The sequence below is a fragment of the Suillus paluster genome (assembly GCF_016628075.1).
Source record: "Suillus paluster strain FC165 chromosome Unknown EDB91scaffold_8, whole genome shotgun sequence".
NCBI classification, from domain to species: domain Eukaryota; kingdom Fungi; phylum Basidiomycota; class Agaricomycetes; order Boletales; family Suillaceae; genus Suillus; species Suillus paluster.
Genome location: NW_024537568.1, coordinates 499,328 through 515,347, shown reverse-complemented (window position 1 = coordinate 515,347; position 16,020 = coordinate 499,328). Strand labels below are relative to the sequence as shown.

General features: G+C 47.4%; 5 protein-coding genes across 5 annotated transcripts; 2 read left to right on the top strand and 3 right to left on the bottom strand.

Annotated features, from left to right (window-relative positions):
* Positions 1-5,364: 5,364 nt before the first annotated feature.
* EDB91DRAFT_1079098 (uncharacterized protein) lies at positions 5,365-6,294 on the bottom strand (the record flags this gene model as incomplete). Its single annotated transcript, XM_041315091.1, has 2 exons — positions 5,365-5,805; positions 6,001-6,294. The coding sequence occupies 2 exons, from the start codon at positions 6,292-6,294 to the stop codon at positions 5,365-5,367; spliced, it is 735 nt and encodes a 244-aa protein (XP_041181000.1).
* Positions 6,295-7,105: 811 nt separating this feature from the next.
* On the top strand, positions 7,106-9,899 carry EDB91DRAFT_1197683 (CDC45 family). The gene is made up of 8 exons (XM_041320611.1): positions 7,106-7,426; positions 7,476-7,703; positions 7,752-7,931; positions 7,991-8,142; positions 8,194-8,517; positions 8,570-9,010; positions 9,061-9,417; positions 9,478-9,899. The coding sequence occupies exons 1-8, from the start codon at positions 7,157-7,159 to the stop codon at positions 9,623-9,625; spliced, it is 2,100 nt and encodes a 699-aa protein (XP_041180999.1). The 5' UTR covers positions 7,106-7,156; the 3' UTR covers positions 9,626-9,899.
* Positions 9,395-11,387, bottom strand: EDB91DRAFT_1111877 (Scramblase-domain-containing protein). The gene is made up of 9 exons (XM_041317771.1): positions 10,974-11,387; positions 10,867-10,925; positions 10,664-10,803; positions 10,450-10,607; positions 10,214-10,394; positions 10,131-10,146; positions 9,967-10,067; positions 9,880-9,898; positions 9,395-9,831 (listed from the first exon to the last, which is right to left on the bottom strand). Exons 1-9 carry the CDS (start codon positions 11,303-11,305, stop codon positions 9,749-9,751), a joined length of 1,089 nt encoding a protein of 362 aa, XP_041180998.1. The 5' UTR covers positions 11,306-11,387; the 3' UTR covers positions 9,395-9,748.
* Positions 11,388-11,473: 86 nt separating this feature from the next.
* EDB91DRAFT_1244780 (uncharacterized protein) lies at positions 11,474-14,374 on the top strand (the record flags this gene model as incomplete). The annotated part of the gene is made up of 8 exons (XM_041322459.1): positions 11,474-11,551; positions 11,608-12,295; positions 12,345-12,404; positions 12,456-12,546; positions 12,598-13,000; positions 13,057-13,271; positions 13,324-13,853; positions 13,914-14,374. The coding sequence occupies 8 exons, from the start codon at positions 11,474-11,476 to the stop codon at positions 14,372-14,374; spliced, it is 2,526 nt and encodes an 841-aa protein (XP_041180997.1).
* An 87-nt stretch (positions 14,375-14,461) lies between these two features.
* EDB91DRAFT_1244779 (chord-domain-containing protein) lies at positions 14,462-15,789 on the bottom strand (the record flags this gene model as incomplete). Its single annotated transcript, XM_041322458.1, has 6 exons — positions 14,462-14,857; positions 14,920-15,030; positions 15,081-15,104; positions 15,160-15,489; positions 15,558-15,644; positions 15,700-15,789. 6 exons carry the CDS (start codon positions 15,787-15,789, stop codon positions 14,462-14,464), a joined length of 1,038 nt encoding a protein of 345 aa, XP_041180996.1.
* Between the last annotated feature and the right edge of the window lie 231 nt (positions 15,790-16,020).

Sequence of the window (16,020 nt, the reverse complement as noted above, 5' to 3'; positions counted from 1 at the left end):
CAATCATTGTCCACATCCGCCCCTATGCTTCCGCTCGACCACCCAACCAGTCCCCTTCCATAACGTCTCCATTCAACTGGAACCTCTTTCCCTGTTTGGACATGTACTTCCCCTTCAGTACATAGACCCTCACTTCCGGATCACCGGTAGTTCCTTTTACCGCTCAATCACTGATCCAACGCATACATATTGATATCTGCTCCAACTTATGTCTTCGCCTGTGTAAGTACTTACAAATTACATCCTTGGTACATAGCTTTACAACATAGTTATCCTGATCACTGCCTCATACTTAGAAGTATATAACATATCCTGCACTTAGATATTTTCCCCAGTCTTAATATTACTTGTCTTCTTGCAGTTTCTACTTATGAGAATTCTCAGTAGGACCTTGCCTCCTCCAGACACAAGTTTCATCTTGTTGTCACCTCTGACCCTCCACTCTGACTTAGAGCCATGCTCTAAGCCTTCTCCTTACTACTCTGCCCCTATCAAATATTCCCCCTGCTCCTATCCACCCTCTGCACTATCCTCCGCCTTCTCCGCTCCACTCCTAGTCAGCCCGCCGCTAGTAGCTCTTACCTTCCGACCCTCAAAGCGGACCTAAGCAGTCTACTCGTCCTACCGTCAGACAATGTCGGACCTGCTCCAAATTTGGGGCATGTACTCAGCTAAGGGCGCAGCGCAAGAGCTGAAGCCAAGCCCCAACCCCTCTGCTTCTTGAGCCGGCATGGTACCTAACACCGACCTTCTTAAGAATTTTGAAAGAACTGAAACAACAATCGTTAAGTTTTTTCGAAGGGCGATCAGATTTTAGATTGGTGCCCTCCAGATAGACTAAATCTCCTGGTTGATATTCTGGAGCTTCACAACAACGTTCATCATAGTAACATTTCATGTCTTCCACTGTTCTCATTAGAGCTAAAGCAGCTTCTTCGGCAAGGTGGCGCATACAAGATGCAAAAACATCTGTGCTTTCCACTTTGACTCAGGCTTGGGGTTCAATCCCCTTCCGAGGATGTCAACCATAGTTGAGAAAGAAAGGGGAGTAACCAGTGGAAGTCTGGACTTTGTCATTATAATTGAATTGGGCAAGTGGCAGCCATTCTGCCCAATCATCCTGATGGTAATTAGTGAATAGGTGAAGGTACTGCTCAACTTCCTGGTTGATTCTTTCTGTTTGTCCGTCTGTCTGTGGATGGTATGCAGTTGACAAATTGGTTTGAATCCCGAGTAATTGATTAAGGTCGTGCATAAAGTTGGAAACAAACTGCGATCCATGGTCACTAATGACCCGCTCTGGAATGCCAAAGTCTTACCATACTCAATCCTGATATAAGCGCACTAATCCCTCAGAAGACAGTTCCCCATTTGTTGGTGTGAGACATATCATCTTGGATAAGTGATCTACAACAACAAGAATAGCATCATTCCCTCTGCTCTGAGGGAGTTGAGTTATAAGGTCCACAGACATGAATTGCCAATGATGATCTGGTATTGGATTGGGTGCGAGGAGTCTGAATGGCTTTGCAGGGAACATTTTGGTTTGCTGACATCTTTCACAGCCACTCACATAACATGTCACATCTGCGTGAAGTTGCAGCCACCAATATGCTCGTAAAATAAGTTCAGCAGTCTTGAAACGTCCAGGATGGCCGGATATTGGCAAATCGTGGTGAGTATGGATGATTTGATCTCAAAGGGACTGTTCGTTTGGCACATAGATCCGGTTTTTCCATAGATTTAACCCTTCTTTGGTCTTCCAACCTTCCTCACCTCTTCATACTGCCTCTTTTACAAACCCCTCAACTTTCTTTGATGCTCGGATTTTGGATAAAATTTCGTCACCCTCCATCTCTACTTCTGTTGTCACTGCTTGGAACCACTCTTCTTTCAACAAAACTCGACCTTCATTATCTTCCTCCCCCCTTCCATGGTCTGCTCATCTCGAGAGGGCATCAGGTTTTCCATGACTGTGACTGGGTTTGTGAGTAAGTCGAAAGTCATATTCTGCTAATTGTAATGCCTATCATGCTTGGTGGCGATTCAGCTTTTTCATTGTTGTGAAATATTTGAGGTTTTTATGATCAGTTAGAATGTCAAAGGTATGTCGAGCGCCCATCAAATAATGTTGCCACTCATCAAGGGAGTGCATGACAGCAAGAAGCTCTTTGTCATGGATATCATAGTTACGTTTGACATCCAAAAGCACATGCGAGAGGAATGCAATTGGATGCCAATTGCCGTCATTATGTAATTGTGAAAGGACAGCACCTGTGGCATAGTCTGAACTGTCCACCTCAACTTGAAATGGTGCGTTGTCCTTTGGCATGATGAGGACAGGGGCTGTCGTGATAGCAGACTTCAAACCCTGAAAGGCTTTCTCCTCCTCCACTCCCCAATGCCATAGCTCTTTACCGGTCAAGCGATGTAGCGGATGGGCAATGTGAGCGAAACCTTGGATGAAACACCAATAATAGTTGACAAATCCCAGGAACTGCTGCAGTTCCCATTTAGTGGTTGGATGAGGCCATTTTTTCACCCCTTCTACTTTGATCGGATCCATAGATACTTCCCCATGTCGAACAACAAGACCAAGGTACTCAATCTCCGTCTTTTCGAACTCGCACTTCTCAGCTTTGAGATATAGATGATTATCGCAGAGAATCTGAAGGACCTCGCATGTGACCCATTGGCACTCCTCAAGGGATTCGGTAAAGATGAGTATGTCATCCATATACACGATTACAACACCATGGCTAATGAGCTTGCGAAATAAGTCATTCATCATCGTCTGAAAGGTAGCAGGGGAGTTAGTGAGGCCGAAGAACATTACTAAAGGTTCATAAAGACCATGATTGGTCATGAATGCAGCTTTCCATTCATCTCCTTTGCAGACTCGGATATTATTGTATCCCCATCAGACATCGAGTTTGGTGAAATAGTGCACATTATGGAGTTTGTGCACAATTTCCAAAATGAGAGGTAAAGGATACCAATTTTTGATAGTTGCTGCATTTAACTTGCAATAATCTTGGACTGGATGTAAGGAACCATCCTTCTTTTTGACAAAGAAGAAAGGTGATGCAATGGGAGATTTTGAAGGCCTTATTCGTCCCATGCATAAGTGTTCTTTGATAAATTTGTCAAACTCCATTTGCTCAACTAGACTCAATGGATAGATCTTGCTATTGAATGGTTTGACTTCCAGTTTGAGTTCAATAGCATGATCCCATTGATGATGTTCGGGTAATTGGTCAAACAATACTTTCTCAAACACTGGCGTGAAATCTTCAAGATGGTTAGGAAGTAACTCCTCCAATGATACCTTCTTCCCTGACTTGAGGGCTTGCTCTGCTAATTTCTGTGATTGTGTCTCCACTGCTCGTATTTTCATCCGCTTTCTTGCTTTCTCCCAATAATGCCACTCATCAAGACTTTCAATCTCAAACTTCGTTACGAAAATACAATCTCCCGCTTCCAACTGTTCTTTTCGTCTCCTTTTCACTAGTTCATCCTCTGGCTCCCGCAATTGATCCCCAAGTGTAGCATGGTGTTATGACCAACGTCCCTTAACCTAACTAGTAGGTGTCTGGAGATCGGACCACACCACAGGACTCGTCTGAGAGATGATAAAACAAGGGGATCGTATTGAGAGGGAACATCTAGGTCTACGATGACGTAAGAACGAAGAGGTTAAGTCTAAGGAGTACTACTGACTACAACCTAAACTATATACTACTCTCTAGGCGGAGATATCTGAGTATGAAAGGTGGTGATATATCTATATACAGTCATAACATTGCACCTAGGGTATAGGGCTTCTTACCAACCAATCAACTACAAGAAAGGGTCCATAGGGTTTAGGGGTATCGGTGATTAAGCAGGGTCTCAGGGTACTGCTTCTATTCAGGGTGGGCGGATATGAAGACGGGTGAGAGAGTTCTGTGACAAGAAGTCTCGAGTGGTGATTAAGGATCTCGATAAGAGATGGGATCTGGAGATGTATCGGGTACGATCGGATCTAGGGGTTTCTCCAGGGTCTTCGGTAATGAGCATGCTTCTCTATGAGTGGCACTTCTGTGATAGGGGTTCAGGGTTCTTAGCTGTGACTGTGCAACAGGTTCTTATGTAAGAGGTTCGGTGAATGACAGAGGTAACTCTTAACATGTCATGTGTGGGAAGTGAAGGTCTGCGATGTGAAAGGATGATGACTCTTTGAGAGATGGCTCGTAAAGGACTCTCGGTTATGGTTCGATCATAGAGGCGTGTAGATGCTTATGATGTAGCTGGTTGCCTAATCGTAGGACTTCTAAGGATGTGATGACTTCGGATGTCTAGGGTCACGGATATAGATGGATGACGTTGATGTAGTATAGATGTGATGTGAAGATAGTGATCGTTAATCAGTTATCCATCTTATCTTATCAGGGATCTTATCTAATCTAATCTTATCGGATAGGTGACTTAGGGTTTGATAATCGAAATTTAGATGCAGTTGGTAACATTCATGACACATGGCAAGCAAGCGGACAACGATTAAAGGTAATATTGCCGGTATGCCAGTCAACAGAAGGGTTGTGTTTACGAAGCCAGTCAAATCCAATGATTAGATCAGTTTTCCCCATGTTGGTGACAGCAAAGCTGAAAGTTTCAACATGATCTTGAACCTGAAGACGTAACTTTACCACCGCTCATATTGGTCCACCTTCATTGTGCGAACCATCAGCGTATAGACAGGGATATGTCGAGGAAGTGTTTCAAGGTTCAAGCCTTTGGCTTGGGCAAAGCCTTCGTCAATATAACAGCCTGTAGCTCCGCTGTCCAATAGTGCTTGGAGATCAAAAGTGCATTTGTCATCCAAAGTACAAATAATGACAGGCGTGATAACGGCATTTTGACTGATTTTATGAATCCAGCTTCAAGGATGCTTTAGCTTGCGAAGAATGTCCTTCTGTATAGGGGGTTCAACTTGACAAAGTCGACTTAATAGATCAAAAGTGATCTCAGAGGTCCGCTGATGATTTGTCCATTGTCATAAAGTCTTCAATGCCTTTTCATCATTAGAAGAGAGCATCTCAAGGGCCCATAGTAATGAGCCTTTTCTCCTCCTCCTCCTCCTCTCCTCTTCCATCATCTGTTCTTTCTTCAACTCTTCCCTTTTAGCCTCTCATTTCTTTTCTTTTCTTCACTGATTCTTTTTCTGCAAGTTGTTTTTTGATTTATCTGCAAGATTGGGTGCTTGGGAGTCTGAACTGCAAGTTTCATTGATTGATTCAGCACTTATCATACAATTTGTTGGTGAGTTTGCACCCTTTTCTCCCAACACCTTCAAAAACCCTCCTGCTTTTCTTCAGACCTCTCTCATAAGTTAAAGATCTCCGCTACCTCTCCCTTCTGTTCTTTGGTTAACCCTTCAAAGACCACCCTCATAGCATTCCAGCCCCGTGGCTTAGAACAGTTGCGAGAAATATGCCCAAGCTCTCCACAATTACAATTGTAGCATTTGAGCAGTCCTACCCATCCCTGTTGTCGATCAATGTCCATTGGTTTGCCCCAACCAGGAAAGGTATGTCCGCCGCCTATATTAGTGCCCATGCCCATTTGACCCCCCATATTAGGATTTGTACCAGTTGTCCCCATCCCAGTCCCTGGATTTCCAGAGCCTTGTCCCATACCCGGTAAGCCTCCCATTCTAATCCAGCCTGGACCAGCCCATCCTTCTCCAATCCTCCTTCTGCCCGTCACTTCTCCGTCACTTCTTTCATTCGCTCTCTTATTCCTATCATACTTTTTAGCATAGTCCTTCCACCCAACCAAGGTTCAATCAACTTGTGGTGCCGATATGATCGCGTTGAATGTAGGTCTATCAAGGTTTTGATGGAGAATGTCAAGTAGGGCTTCATCATTGAATCCCACAATCATAGCGAGCTGATCAAACTCAGCAAAGTATTCATCGGTTGACTGCCTTGGGGATCTCTTCAATACATGAAGTTTTACCTGTGCAGCCCGCTTCTTATTCAGGTCATCAAACACCTCTTTCAACTTCCTCTCAAAGGATGCCCAACCAGAGAAGGTTAGGCCACCTTCCCTCAACCACCTTGTGATATTAGTTGCCCAGGTGCTGGCAAACCCCTTTTTCATAAAAGAAAGGGCCATAATAATTTTCATCTGGTCATTAGCATAGACCGACGGCTTGCTGGAGAACAACAAGAAAAGTTGACTCATAAACGCATCAAATTTTTTGTAGCTTTTGTCATAAGTGTCCAGTTCAGCAATAGATGCCTTAGGCATTGGTGTAGTTTGGGTTTGTACCGCTGCTGGTGGTGGTGTAGGCTGAGCTAAGACCTAGGTGATAGCTTGCCCAAAGTCTTGCTGTCCCTGAACCAGTTGGGTAAGAAGCTGAAGTAGGGCACCTCCATCAGCGCCATTAGGAGAAGACATGTTTTGATCAGTGTCAAGTGAGTTATTGTTCGATGACATGATAGGGGTAGATAAGAAAGGTGATTTCTGGCATTAAAATTGCTTTTGACCTATTGTCAGCAACACCCTAAGTCTGTTGTGAGAGCACAAGTAAAGCTCTGATGAGGAGGAACAAGGCAAATGATAGATTACAAGACTGTGATGGAAGAACAGACGAGGTCAAAAGCAAGGAACAAAACACAAATGGATGTGTCATAACTAGAAATTGGAGGTCCACTAGTTCCGGTAAAAGGTGGACCGTCCTTTTCATCACAACCTCTAGCATCGTCTCTTCAATTCTTGCACTTGCTGAAATCACTTTTTTCCACCACCATTCATGATCAACAACACTCATTTCATTGTATTCTCTCACCACATATCATCCTTTATTCTTCATCACCAGTGACTCATTCTCGCTGTTCCTCTTTTTGCATTATTGCTTGATATTTCTCCTATATGTTGCTGGACTGTCCATGGAAACACGATGTAGCTATCATATCTCATCATGTTGCTCGTTGTATCATGTTGAATGAATATTATTGTGCTTTGTATATGTTTGTGTCTTCCGTGACATTGACATGATGTGACTGCACGTGTCATCGTTACAGTACGCGACGCGTCACGGTCGCGTCAGTCTGTTCCGACCGCTTCCAAGACACGTACTTACTCGTTCTCCACACGCGTCTCCGGTTTTATGGTCTTTCTTCCGCCACCACACCTAGCATCCGCCTCACGTCCTGCCTACGCTGAGGCTTATGCAAACATCCTTGCGGCACACCGCCGCTCGCCGCTCGCATCTGCTTCGTCTGTCGTAATCCTCGTTGCTCCCGATGTCGACGCATTGTGTGCAGCGAAAATACTTGCGGAACTCCTAAAGCAGGATGATGTTACACACAAAATAATCCCTTCTTCGGGTCCGGCCGACCTTGAACGCATGAAAGACGAGCTGATTACATTTGCCGAGGTGTGTGTACTGTCGTCAAAGGTACACCGACTAGCTGAATACTCGAAAGCTACACACTCTCATCCTATTGAATATGGGTGCTATTCTTGACCTTTCGTCCGAGAATTGGTTCGGCGAATTCAACATGAAGCTTACAGTGCACGTCATAGACTCAAACCGGCCACAGAACCTTGCGAACATGTTTTCCGGTGGTGAGAATGGCGAGAGGTTTATTGTATGGGATGATGGTGAAGCAGAGAATATGGGAGAGGAGAGGAAGGCTTGGGAAGCCCTGACGGTGAATGTAATGATCGCTACACGGCCGCTCCCACTGACTTGAATGCAGTACGAACCTGAACCCGACTCTGACGAGGACTCGGAGCTGGACGATGAAGATGGCGCTCTGTCACATGAAGAGGATGATCATGACAATGATAATGAGTTCTCGGAACGGGGCCCCACGGGCAAGCGGAGATCGTTGGGAGACGGAGATCGAAGTCAAGAAAAGCGACGGAAGCTGGACGACGTGAGCCATCATTCAGCCTTCACCCAACGCGTTATTGCTTTATTAAGCTCATGATCAAGCAATCTACCCGACTGTCGCGAGAACAACGTGATGCATATCATCAACTTATCGCCAAATACTATGGGAGTGGGTCGTGGTACGGTCAAAGTGCGTCTGCGACAATGTACATACTTGCAACTGTCCTTGAACGCGTGGACTGTGATTTGCTCTGGTAACCCACTCGTTGACCTCCTGTGGCTCGATTTACGAAAACATTCTTCAGGCTAGCGATCCTTGGGCTCACATTCCAGTATACCACCGCTCGAATATCCCGCGACACTTACGACAAATACCATTCAATATACTACGATGAAGTTTTCCGCCTAAACCCACTCCCACCAGACGTTGCTGCGAATACAACAGATGCTATTACAGCTATGAGCCCAGACGATCTCTCTGTACGTGCAGCTGAGGAGCTACGTTTTATGCTCTTCCGACATTGGACCCTGTACGATGCAATGTACCATTCAAGCTATGTTGCGGGCAAGCTTGGCATATGGAAAGAGCGTGGACGAAAGCGTCTCACTGGATTGCTCGCGAAAATGGGGTGCGCTTTCATGAACACTTCTTTTGTCGTGGCTGAACCTCTTCCTCCGTAGCTTCTCTATTCCTCAGACGCAGCAACCCTATGCTCATATGGACCTTGACTTGAAGCATCAACTGCGGGCGAAACTCGACTCAATTGCGCCAGAATACGGCCTGGTGGAGCTAACGTATCCGTCTTTTGCGAGATGCTTTGGTTATCGTGCTTCCCCTCTCGGTGCAGCGGACGCTGTGGAAGCAGTAGGTGCGTTGCTCGACGTTGCAGGCGGTATCAGGATGGAGGTCGAGGTCGAAGGCGCACGGCACGGGGGGGAGTGGTTTGGTGGCGGGAGATTATGGGAAGGGGGAAGGGAAGGGGAAGGGCAGCAGGAGAAGCGAATGGAGGTAGGCAGCAGACAAAAGGACGGGGACGGGGATGGAGACGTTGATGGCGAAGAGCGGAAGGAGAGGACATGGTGGGAGAAGAATTTCTGGGCTGCTTATGATGCTTTGACAGAGTAAGTGCTATTCCTCCTGGAGACGTGCGCTCTGGAATAATTGTGTTTAGCATTATACCCCTAAGAGACGGTTTGTCGCTTGCAATGTCGCTTCATCGTGCCATCATTCGGCAAGGGACGTCGATAATAGACAAGCAGGGTATTCGAACGATGCGCTCCCATCGCGTTGTGGTGCTCTCACAGGGGCCTGATCTTGCTCTCTTCGCCCATCCCGGGGTTCTGGCGCGTCTAGGGCTTTGGCTAGTTGATGCACTTCGTGATCGTCTCCCAGGGACAAAAATCGGCGGCCCCCAAGGAAGAGGAAAGAAGTCGCTCCCGTTTGTCGTCGCTTGCTTGAATGAAAAGACACGAACGTACGCTGTGGTCGGTATCATGGGAGCGCTTGACTTTGGGGATGTCAGGAGAAAGTAAGTCGGACGTTCGTGTCTTCTTGTTAGTATTGACGTGCATGGTTCACCTCACTTCAGCGAGTTTGGTCTAGCATTCATTGAAGCAAAGCAACGCTGCAATGCACGGTCACGCCACAGTACCTTTGATGCCAGCGTGCTCGAGATTGATCAGGACGATCTGAAGTTGTTCTTGGAAACCTTGTGTGAAGTTGGGGAGAGTTACTGACATTCTTAGTTTTTGCATGTTGTCATCCTAGTCACTTTGTAGCTGTCTCGCATCATTTCTGCACTAATATACTTGTTGTACTCTGCCAGCGTCGTCCGATAGAGCAGTACTCCACGAGTATCATCATTCCCCTGGGCTCCACCAGATGGGGAACCCAAATCCGTGACTCCCTGAATGTCTTGAGAAGTAATCGTAATCGATGTTTACTGCTACCCGTTAATAGTCAACTCCATCAGAACACTCGGGGTACTGACCTGCCGCCGCAAGCACTAGCTGTGATGATTAATACCGCGCAAAAGAATTAGAAAATCGTAACGATGGAGCAAGTGGTATATATTTACCGCGCGCTCGTCAAGAGTGAGATTCCTGATCACCGTGGGCTGCTGTGGCGTTGTATCGGATAGGTCCGGGTGTGTGGCGTCAAAGGTCACGATATATTGTCCTATCAACCGCAATACGCCCACGTCAGTAAGATTAGCACCTCAGCAGTTTGGCAAGTCAGAACCTGTATCAGTAAAAATCTGCGGAGAAGACCGTTGAGCCCCTTGTAACATTTTGAAATGCGGAGATTGGGTATGCCTAACTTACCTCCCTTCCAAACCCGCGGAACGCCCTGTTGACGGTCGCAATGGGCGTGGCACACACATCGAGCATGTTAAAATGCCAGGCCCAGAGCCCCTCATCAATCTTTGCAAATTGGGTAAATGAATCTATCCGAGGCTCGGGCTGCGGCTCAGATGTGGTGGAAAGAATACGCCTTGGCTGGTCACTATGACACAAGTCTTGGTACTAAGCATACAAACAGAGCAGTTGTGTTGCATTACCGAAGAAAGAGATGATAGCGTCTTCGCCAAAGATGCCACTCCTGTTGGACTTCAGCGAACGTGTCTAGAACGGGTTCTCCTTCCGGTGTATATTCGTGGAGGTCTTTCAACCGTTGAACAAACATGCGCGAATTTATCCACGCAAATGGCCGGCGAATCTGCATGGTTTCATGAATTTATTCCGACCAGCCAGGAAGACTACTATGGATCGCACCCAGAGAATAGGTGACCCGTGAAGGTCCATAACTAAAGCACGAAAGGGACGATGTGTGCGGAATATTTGTCTGCTAAATATCGACAGGATGCCTCGAGGCTCTTCAGCGATGTAGCCAAGCAATTCACCAGCTTCGTTTGCTAATATGAGAGTAAATTTCGACGATTCCAGCTGTTGGATGGTGCAAAATAAGAGTCACGTACTAATGGTATATCGGTTTGACTGCTCGAACCCCATGAATATGTTGAGCATTTCAAGCTGTCTACAGTGAATTAGCTTGCCTTCTATGTATTGCAGTAAGAAGATACACCTTGTTATGACCAATGTATTATTATTGAGTAACAGATGCTTCAAACCCTCCTCCGGGTTACTGGAGGGCGTCCTCTGACTCGAGCCCCAGAGTTGCGAATCATGCGCAGAGGGCTGTTCCTCTAATGTAAATCGTGACTTATACGCCTGTTGGTCAGCATCCTGAGCAGATGTCACGGTTCCCTGAGTTGGTTTGCGTCCTGAACTCCTCCCAAAACCGGTTCTTCGCTCGGGAAACCGAGAAAGCGCGTAACCTCGCTGAAAACATTGTGTGGGATGGAGGAAAGCAATACACGGGTTAACGAGTCTTCTAGATGCAAGTAGTCCGATCATTCTGACGCAATGGTTTACCAGCTTAACAAGCTCATGGTCTGTAAAAAGTGTAGTAAGTGAAGGGTGTATGCGCTAATAAGTAAGTCCCAGTGTCTTGTTACGTAATCTCACTTGTCCGTTCATTAACGCGGTCTGGACGCCGACGTTGACGAGCATCGAGCACGTCAAATGCATCGTCGCAAAGTCACTATTTGCGCTCTTCAGCTCACGCAGCGGAGGTGCGCGTCAACGGCAGCCAAAGTAAAGGTAGGCACCGCTACATTTTTTCACAACAGCGTTATACGTTATAACGATATCGCTAGCCTTCGGAATGGGCGTCCGTCGACTCTATTCTTCCTCCACAGTCGACCCTGGGTAAATGGTCCAGAGCGCAAACAACGTCCTTTAATAGTGACCCTGATGACTTCCAAGGAGTGTCTTTGCGTGGTGGACCTGCTCCCTCCGCTTCAAAATGGGCTCGTCCCGCAACTCCTCAATCGCGACCTGGCATGAGTGCTCTTTTAACAAGAGCATCCGATGCTTCTAGTCGTGGCTCCACTTCTCGGCAGAAATTGCAACGAGACCAAGCGCCTCATATGGGGACGCGCCCATCTCCGGCTCAGAAGCAGTCTCAAGAACCACCTCCAAGACAGCGGGAAGAACATCATGGAGACCACAAAACTAGGAAGGGAATGGAATCATCGCAGGTTAAAGGAGTTTCAAACACAGAGCAAGAGAGACATCGCTTCTCTGCAGCGTTTGCTGTGGACGAAGACTTGGATGTTGGCCGGAATAGACGTCCTGAGCGGGTGAACGTAAAGGATCGAGGCTCGCTTCGGCATGCTAGAGATGCCGCCATTCCTAGCCATTCCCGGATACATCAAACCAACCCAAAGCATGGCTCGAAAGCAAAAAAGGCGAAGGTTCACTCAAAGAAAATAGCCGTTGATGTATACATTCCTACGACGGTTTCTGTTGGTCAACTTGCAAGGCTGTTAAACGTGCGGCAGAGTAAGCAACTGATAACTTTATGGAGGCTACCTAGTCTCAAAAATTGCAGCACTACTCCAACGCAAGATGGTCGAAGCGGGGATGGCAGCCGAGGCGTCATATGACCATGGTCATGCTTGTTTCATTTCTTTACCGCTTCCTTATTGATGCTTTACTGCAGTATTAACATCCGATTACTCTGCCCTTCTTGCGGAAGAATTTGGCCGCAACCCTATCATCAATGATGAGGCTGCTTTTGATATATATCCCCCGTACGTGGTCTGAGATATTTGATATACTTGTGGACTTTATGCGATGTTCAGTGTTCCGCATCTTGACCCAACTACTCTTCCCATACGCCCACCCATCATTACGATCATGGGTCACGTCGACCACGGTAAAACTACTCTTCTAGATACCCTTCGCTCAGCATCTGTTGCCGATAGTGAGGCTGGTGGTATCACGCAGCATATTGGTGCGTTCTCTGTGCCTGTCCAGGGTTCCTCTAGTGGGACAATTACCTTTCTTGACACCCCTGGACATGCTGCCTTTTCTGCAATGCGCTCGCGTGGTGCTAGTGTTACGGACATCGTTGTTCTTGTCGTCGCAGCGGATGATGGTGTGATGCCTCAGACAAAAGAGGTTATCGAACTTATCAAGGGAGAGCGGGACAAGCTTGGGGTTGTTGTGGCTATCAACAAGGTTGATAAACCAGAAGCGGATGTGGTGGGTGTTTTCCGAGTCGTCCCTGTTCTAGCGGCTCAACGGAAGGTGCTTTGCAGGAAAAAGTTCAGCATGCACTCCTTGCAGAGGGCATACAGCTGGAGGCATTTGGAGGAGACATCCCGTCTGTCGATGTGTCCGGGTTGACGGGACAGGGGTTGGATGATCTAATAGACACCTTGTCTTTGATGGCCGAGGTACAGGATTTACGCGCAGAGCGAGATGGACCAGCCTATGGGCATGTCATTGAATCAAGGATGCACAAAGGCCTCGGGTACGTCCCGATGCGTTGTGTCATCCCCAATTGACCGCATGTTTTTTTACAGATCTACTGCGACAGTCCTGGTTTCACGTGGATGTCTGACTCCTGGCGCTCATATCCTGGCAGGCACATCTTCCGGCAAAGTCCGTCTTATGTCGGATTCATCTGGCGCACCTGTTAAGGCTGCATACCCTGGAATGGCGGTCACCGTGTCTGGGTGGCGCTCACTTCCGAGCGCAGGTGATGAAGTTGTGCAGGGGAGCGAGGGCGACGTAAAAAAAGCCCTTGCAAATAGGGTTAGGAAGAAGGAAGTGGAAACCGTTCTGATGGATGCGGAGGCAATTAATATTGCACGAGCAGCAGAACGCGAAAGAGTCCGGAGGGAAGAGGATAAGAATCAAGAAGTGAGGAATGTATTAGATGGCGGCCCTAAAGAGCTCCGGCTGGTGATCAAGGGTGATGTGAGCGGGAGTGTTGAGGCCGTTGTGGGCGCGCTGGGAGGGATCGGCAATGAAAAGGCTCGCGTCAAGGTCGTATCCACGGGGGTAGGGGATGTAATGGAGAGCGATGTGATGATGGCTAAGGCCGCTGAGGGTAAGGACCCCGAGTTGTGATGATTTACGGCGGGCCGAGATGCTGATACTGCGCACATAGGCATGATTGTTGCCTTCTCAGTCAACACTCCGCGTTCAGTGGAGACTGTTGCGACACAGAATCACGTCCCAATTTACTCGTCCAAGATCATCTATCGGATCATGGACGAGGTCCGAGACCGTGTCACCGCATTGCTGCCTTGCACCTATGAGACCAAAGTTACTGGCGAGGCGACCGTTTTACAACTTTTTGATATCCACCTAAAAGGGAAGACGACAAAGAAGATTGCAGGCTGCAGAGTCACCAATGGCACCATCGAGAAGTCGAAAGGTGCCCGAGTTGTACGCAATGGCCAAGTAATCTATGAGGGTGCCCTCGATGCGCTTAAGCAGCACAAGAAGGACATGCCGGAGGTGAAGAAAGGTACTGAATGCGGGATCAGTCTGCAGGACTATGAGGATTTGCGTGACGGTGATTTGATACAGATGTATCAGACGATAGAAATACCTGGCGTATTATGATCTGGGATGCTTCAAACTATGGCTGTGGTATTTTTATCTTTACACTAGAAATCTAGACTAGAGTTTTCGCGTATTCCCCTCAATCCTCTAATTGATTTTAGTTGCGTTTTGCTCATCAAGCACTAGATCTTTGCCCCCGATGGTACCCGTCCGGCCACCGACACCAAAAGTCAAGCTGATGTTGCCGAGGTCACGGGTTGTCTCTTCAAGCAACGTCCAACTCCTGGTATCAAGTTTCTTCAGGACCACTTCGACCTTAGTGTTGTAGAATTTGTACGAAGACCCATCTGGATCCACAGGACCGAAAAGAATGATTGTGCGGCGGAAGCGCTTTGATCCAGGGAGATAGAGGTCGACGTGGATCTGATTTTCCTCTATCGCGACAGTGCTCTTTTCCTTGTCCGCTTGTTTGGCGAACACGGAAATATGGACCTCTTTTGGTGTCTGATAATGATCAACACGGCAGTCAGTGAACTGCTCTGCCTAAAGAAATCACACATTCAATCCAGTCATTCAAGCGATGACGTGACAGAGAGGGAGCAAACCTGCGATTCTGTACGCTGCTTAGGCGCAAAGACGTGACGCCCCCTTTTGCATCCCTCGATCTTGAGGAACTCGTCAAACTCCAAGACCCGTCGTTTACAGCATAGGTAACCCTGTGGGTAGAGCTTTGGTTTCGCAACTGCGCGACTTCTGCATGACTGACCTTGCTTCCTTCATGAAACATGGGCTGAGGTCTTGAGTCAGCCGATACGCGAGCTCACCATTGACACCATCAAACGTACAGCAGCTGGGTGGTATGTGCAGATAGTTTCATCGCCATCTCCGATTCGATTCACTTCATCGCTGACAAAAGCGGTACCACAACCCTTGCGTTTACAGATGGTGCCGGGAGTTACGGGCACGCTGAGATCATCTTCAACAACAGGAGCTTCCATAGGTAGGGGAATTGATGGCTTAGGCGATGCAACCTTCGGTGCACCTGACGAATAAATCTCCACTCCGTCTTTTGCCTCCTTCATGGTCAAACTGGCGCCGGTCGAGGATGTCTTTGTAGCAGGGGCAGGGACAGGTACTTGGGGAGCTTCATCTGTGTGTGAACAGACGGTGCATCCCTGATATCGAGGTTGTCAGTGGTGTAGCACTGTGCTGCGCTGGCCGAAGACCCAGTGTTAGTACTTACAGGTATCTTCATGAACTCGTCGAACTCCAAGGCTGGTTTATTCACATCTGAACAACAAGACCACGATTTAAGGCCTTCATGGAAAACCTAAAGGCGGGACTAAATTGCAGTGATTTGATGTTGAGATGTAATAGCGGCTCACAGGTGCTCCAGGATGATACGTGCAGCTGGACGCACTATTAGCAGCTGGATCGTATTCCTTATTGCATCCTTTCCGTGTGCAACGCGGCATTGCTAGATCGAATATGACTTGCAATCAAAGTAAGTACTTGGGACTCTGAGAGGGACACGCGATTTGTTTCCTCGACCTGATCTTTGATTGCTTACATAACCACATGCTGAACTGATAGCAAGTTGGTGCTTATTCTGCTCAGAGAGAAACGCCCAATTGCAAGGCCTGTCGCGTGTATTTCGAAAGCTACTTACACTAACTCGAAGTATATACATCCCACACTTGCTCCAC

Excerpts from the sequence above, each read along its gene's own strand:
- EDB91DRAFT_1197683 (XM_041320611.1), top strand. The coding sequence starts at position 7,157 with ATGGTCTTTCTTCCGCCACCACACCTAGCATCCGCCTCACGTCCTGCC. Across the intron at positions 8,143-8,193 it reads GTGGACTGTGATTTGCTCTG|GCTAGCGATCCTTGGGCTCA; the intron begins GTAACCCACTCG and ends AACATTCTTCAG. Across the intron at positions 8,518-8,569 it reads GGATTGCTCGCGAAAATGGG|CTTCTCTATTCCTCAGACGC; the intron begins GTGCGCTTTCAT and ends CTTCCTCCGTAG.
- EDB91DRAFT_1111877 (XM_041317771.1), bottom strand. The coding sequence starts at position 11,305 with ATGATCGGACTACTTGCATCTAGAAGACTCGTTAACCCGTGTATTGCT. Across the intron at positions 10,926-10,973 it reads AATACATTGGTCATAACAAG|ACAGCTTGAAATGCTCAACA; the intron begins GTGTATCTTCTT and ends AATTCACTGTAG. Across the intron at positions 10,804-10,866 it reads GTCAAACCGATATACCATTA|CAAACGAAGCTGGTGAATTG; the intron begins GTACGTGACTCT and ends CTCTCATATTAG.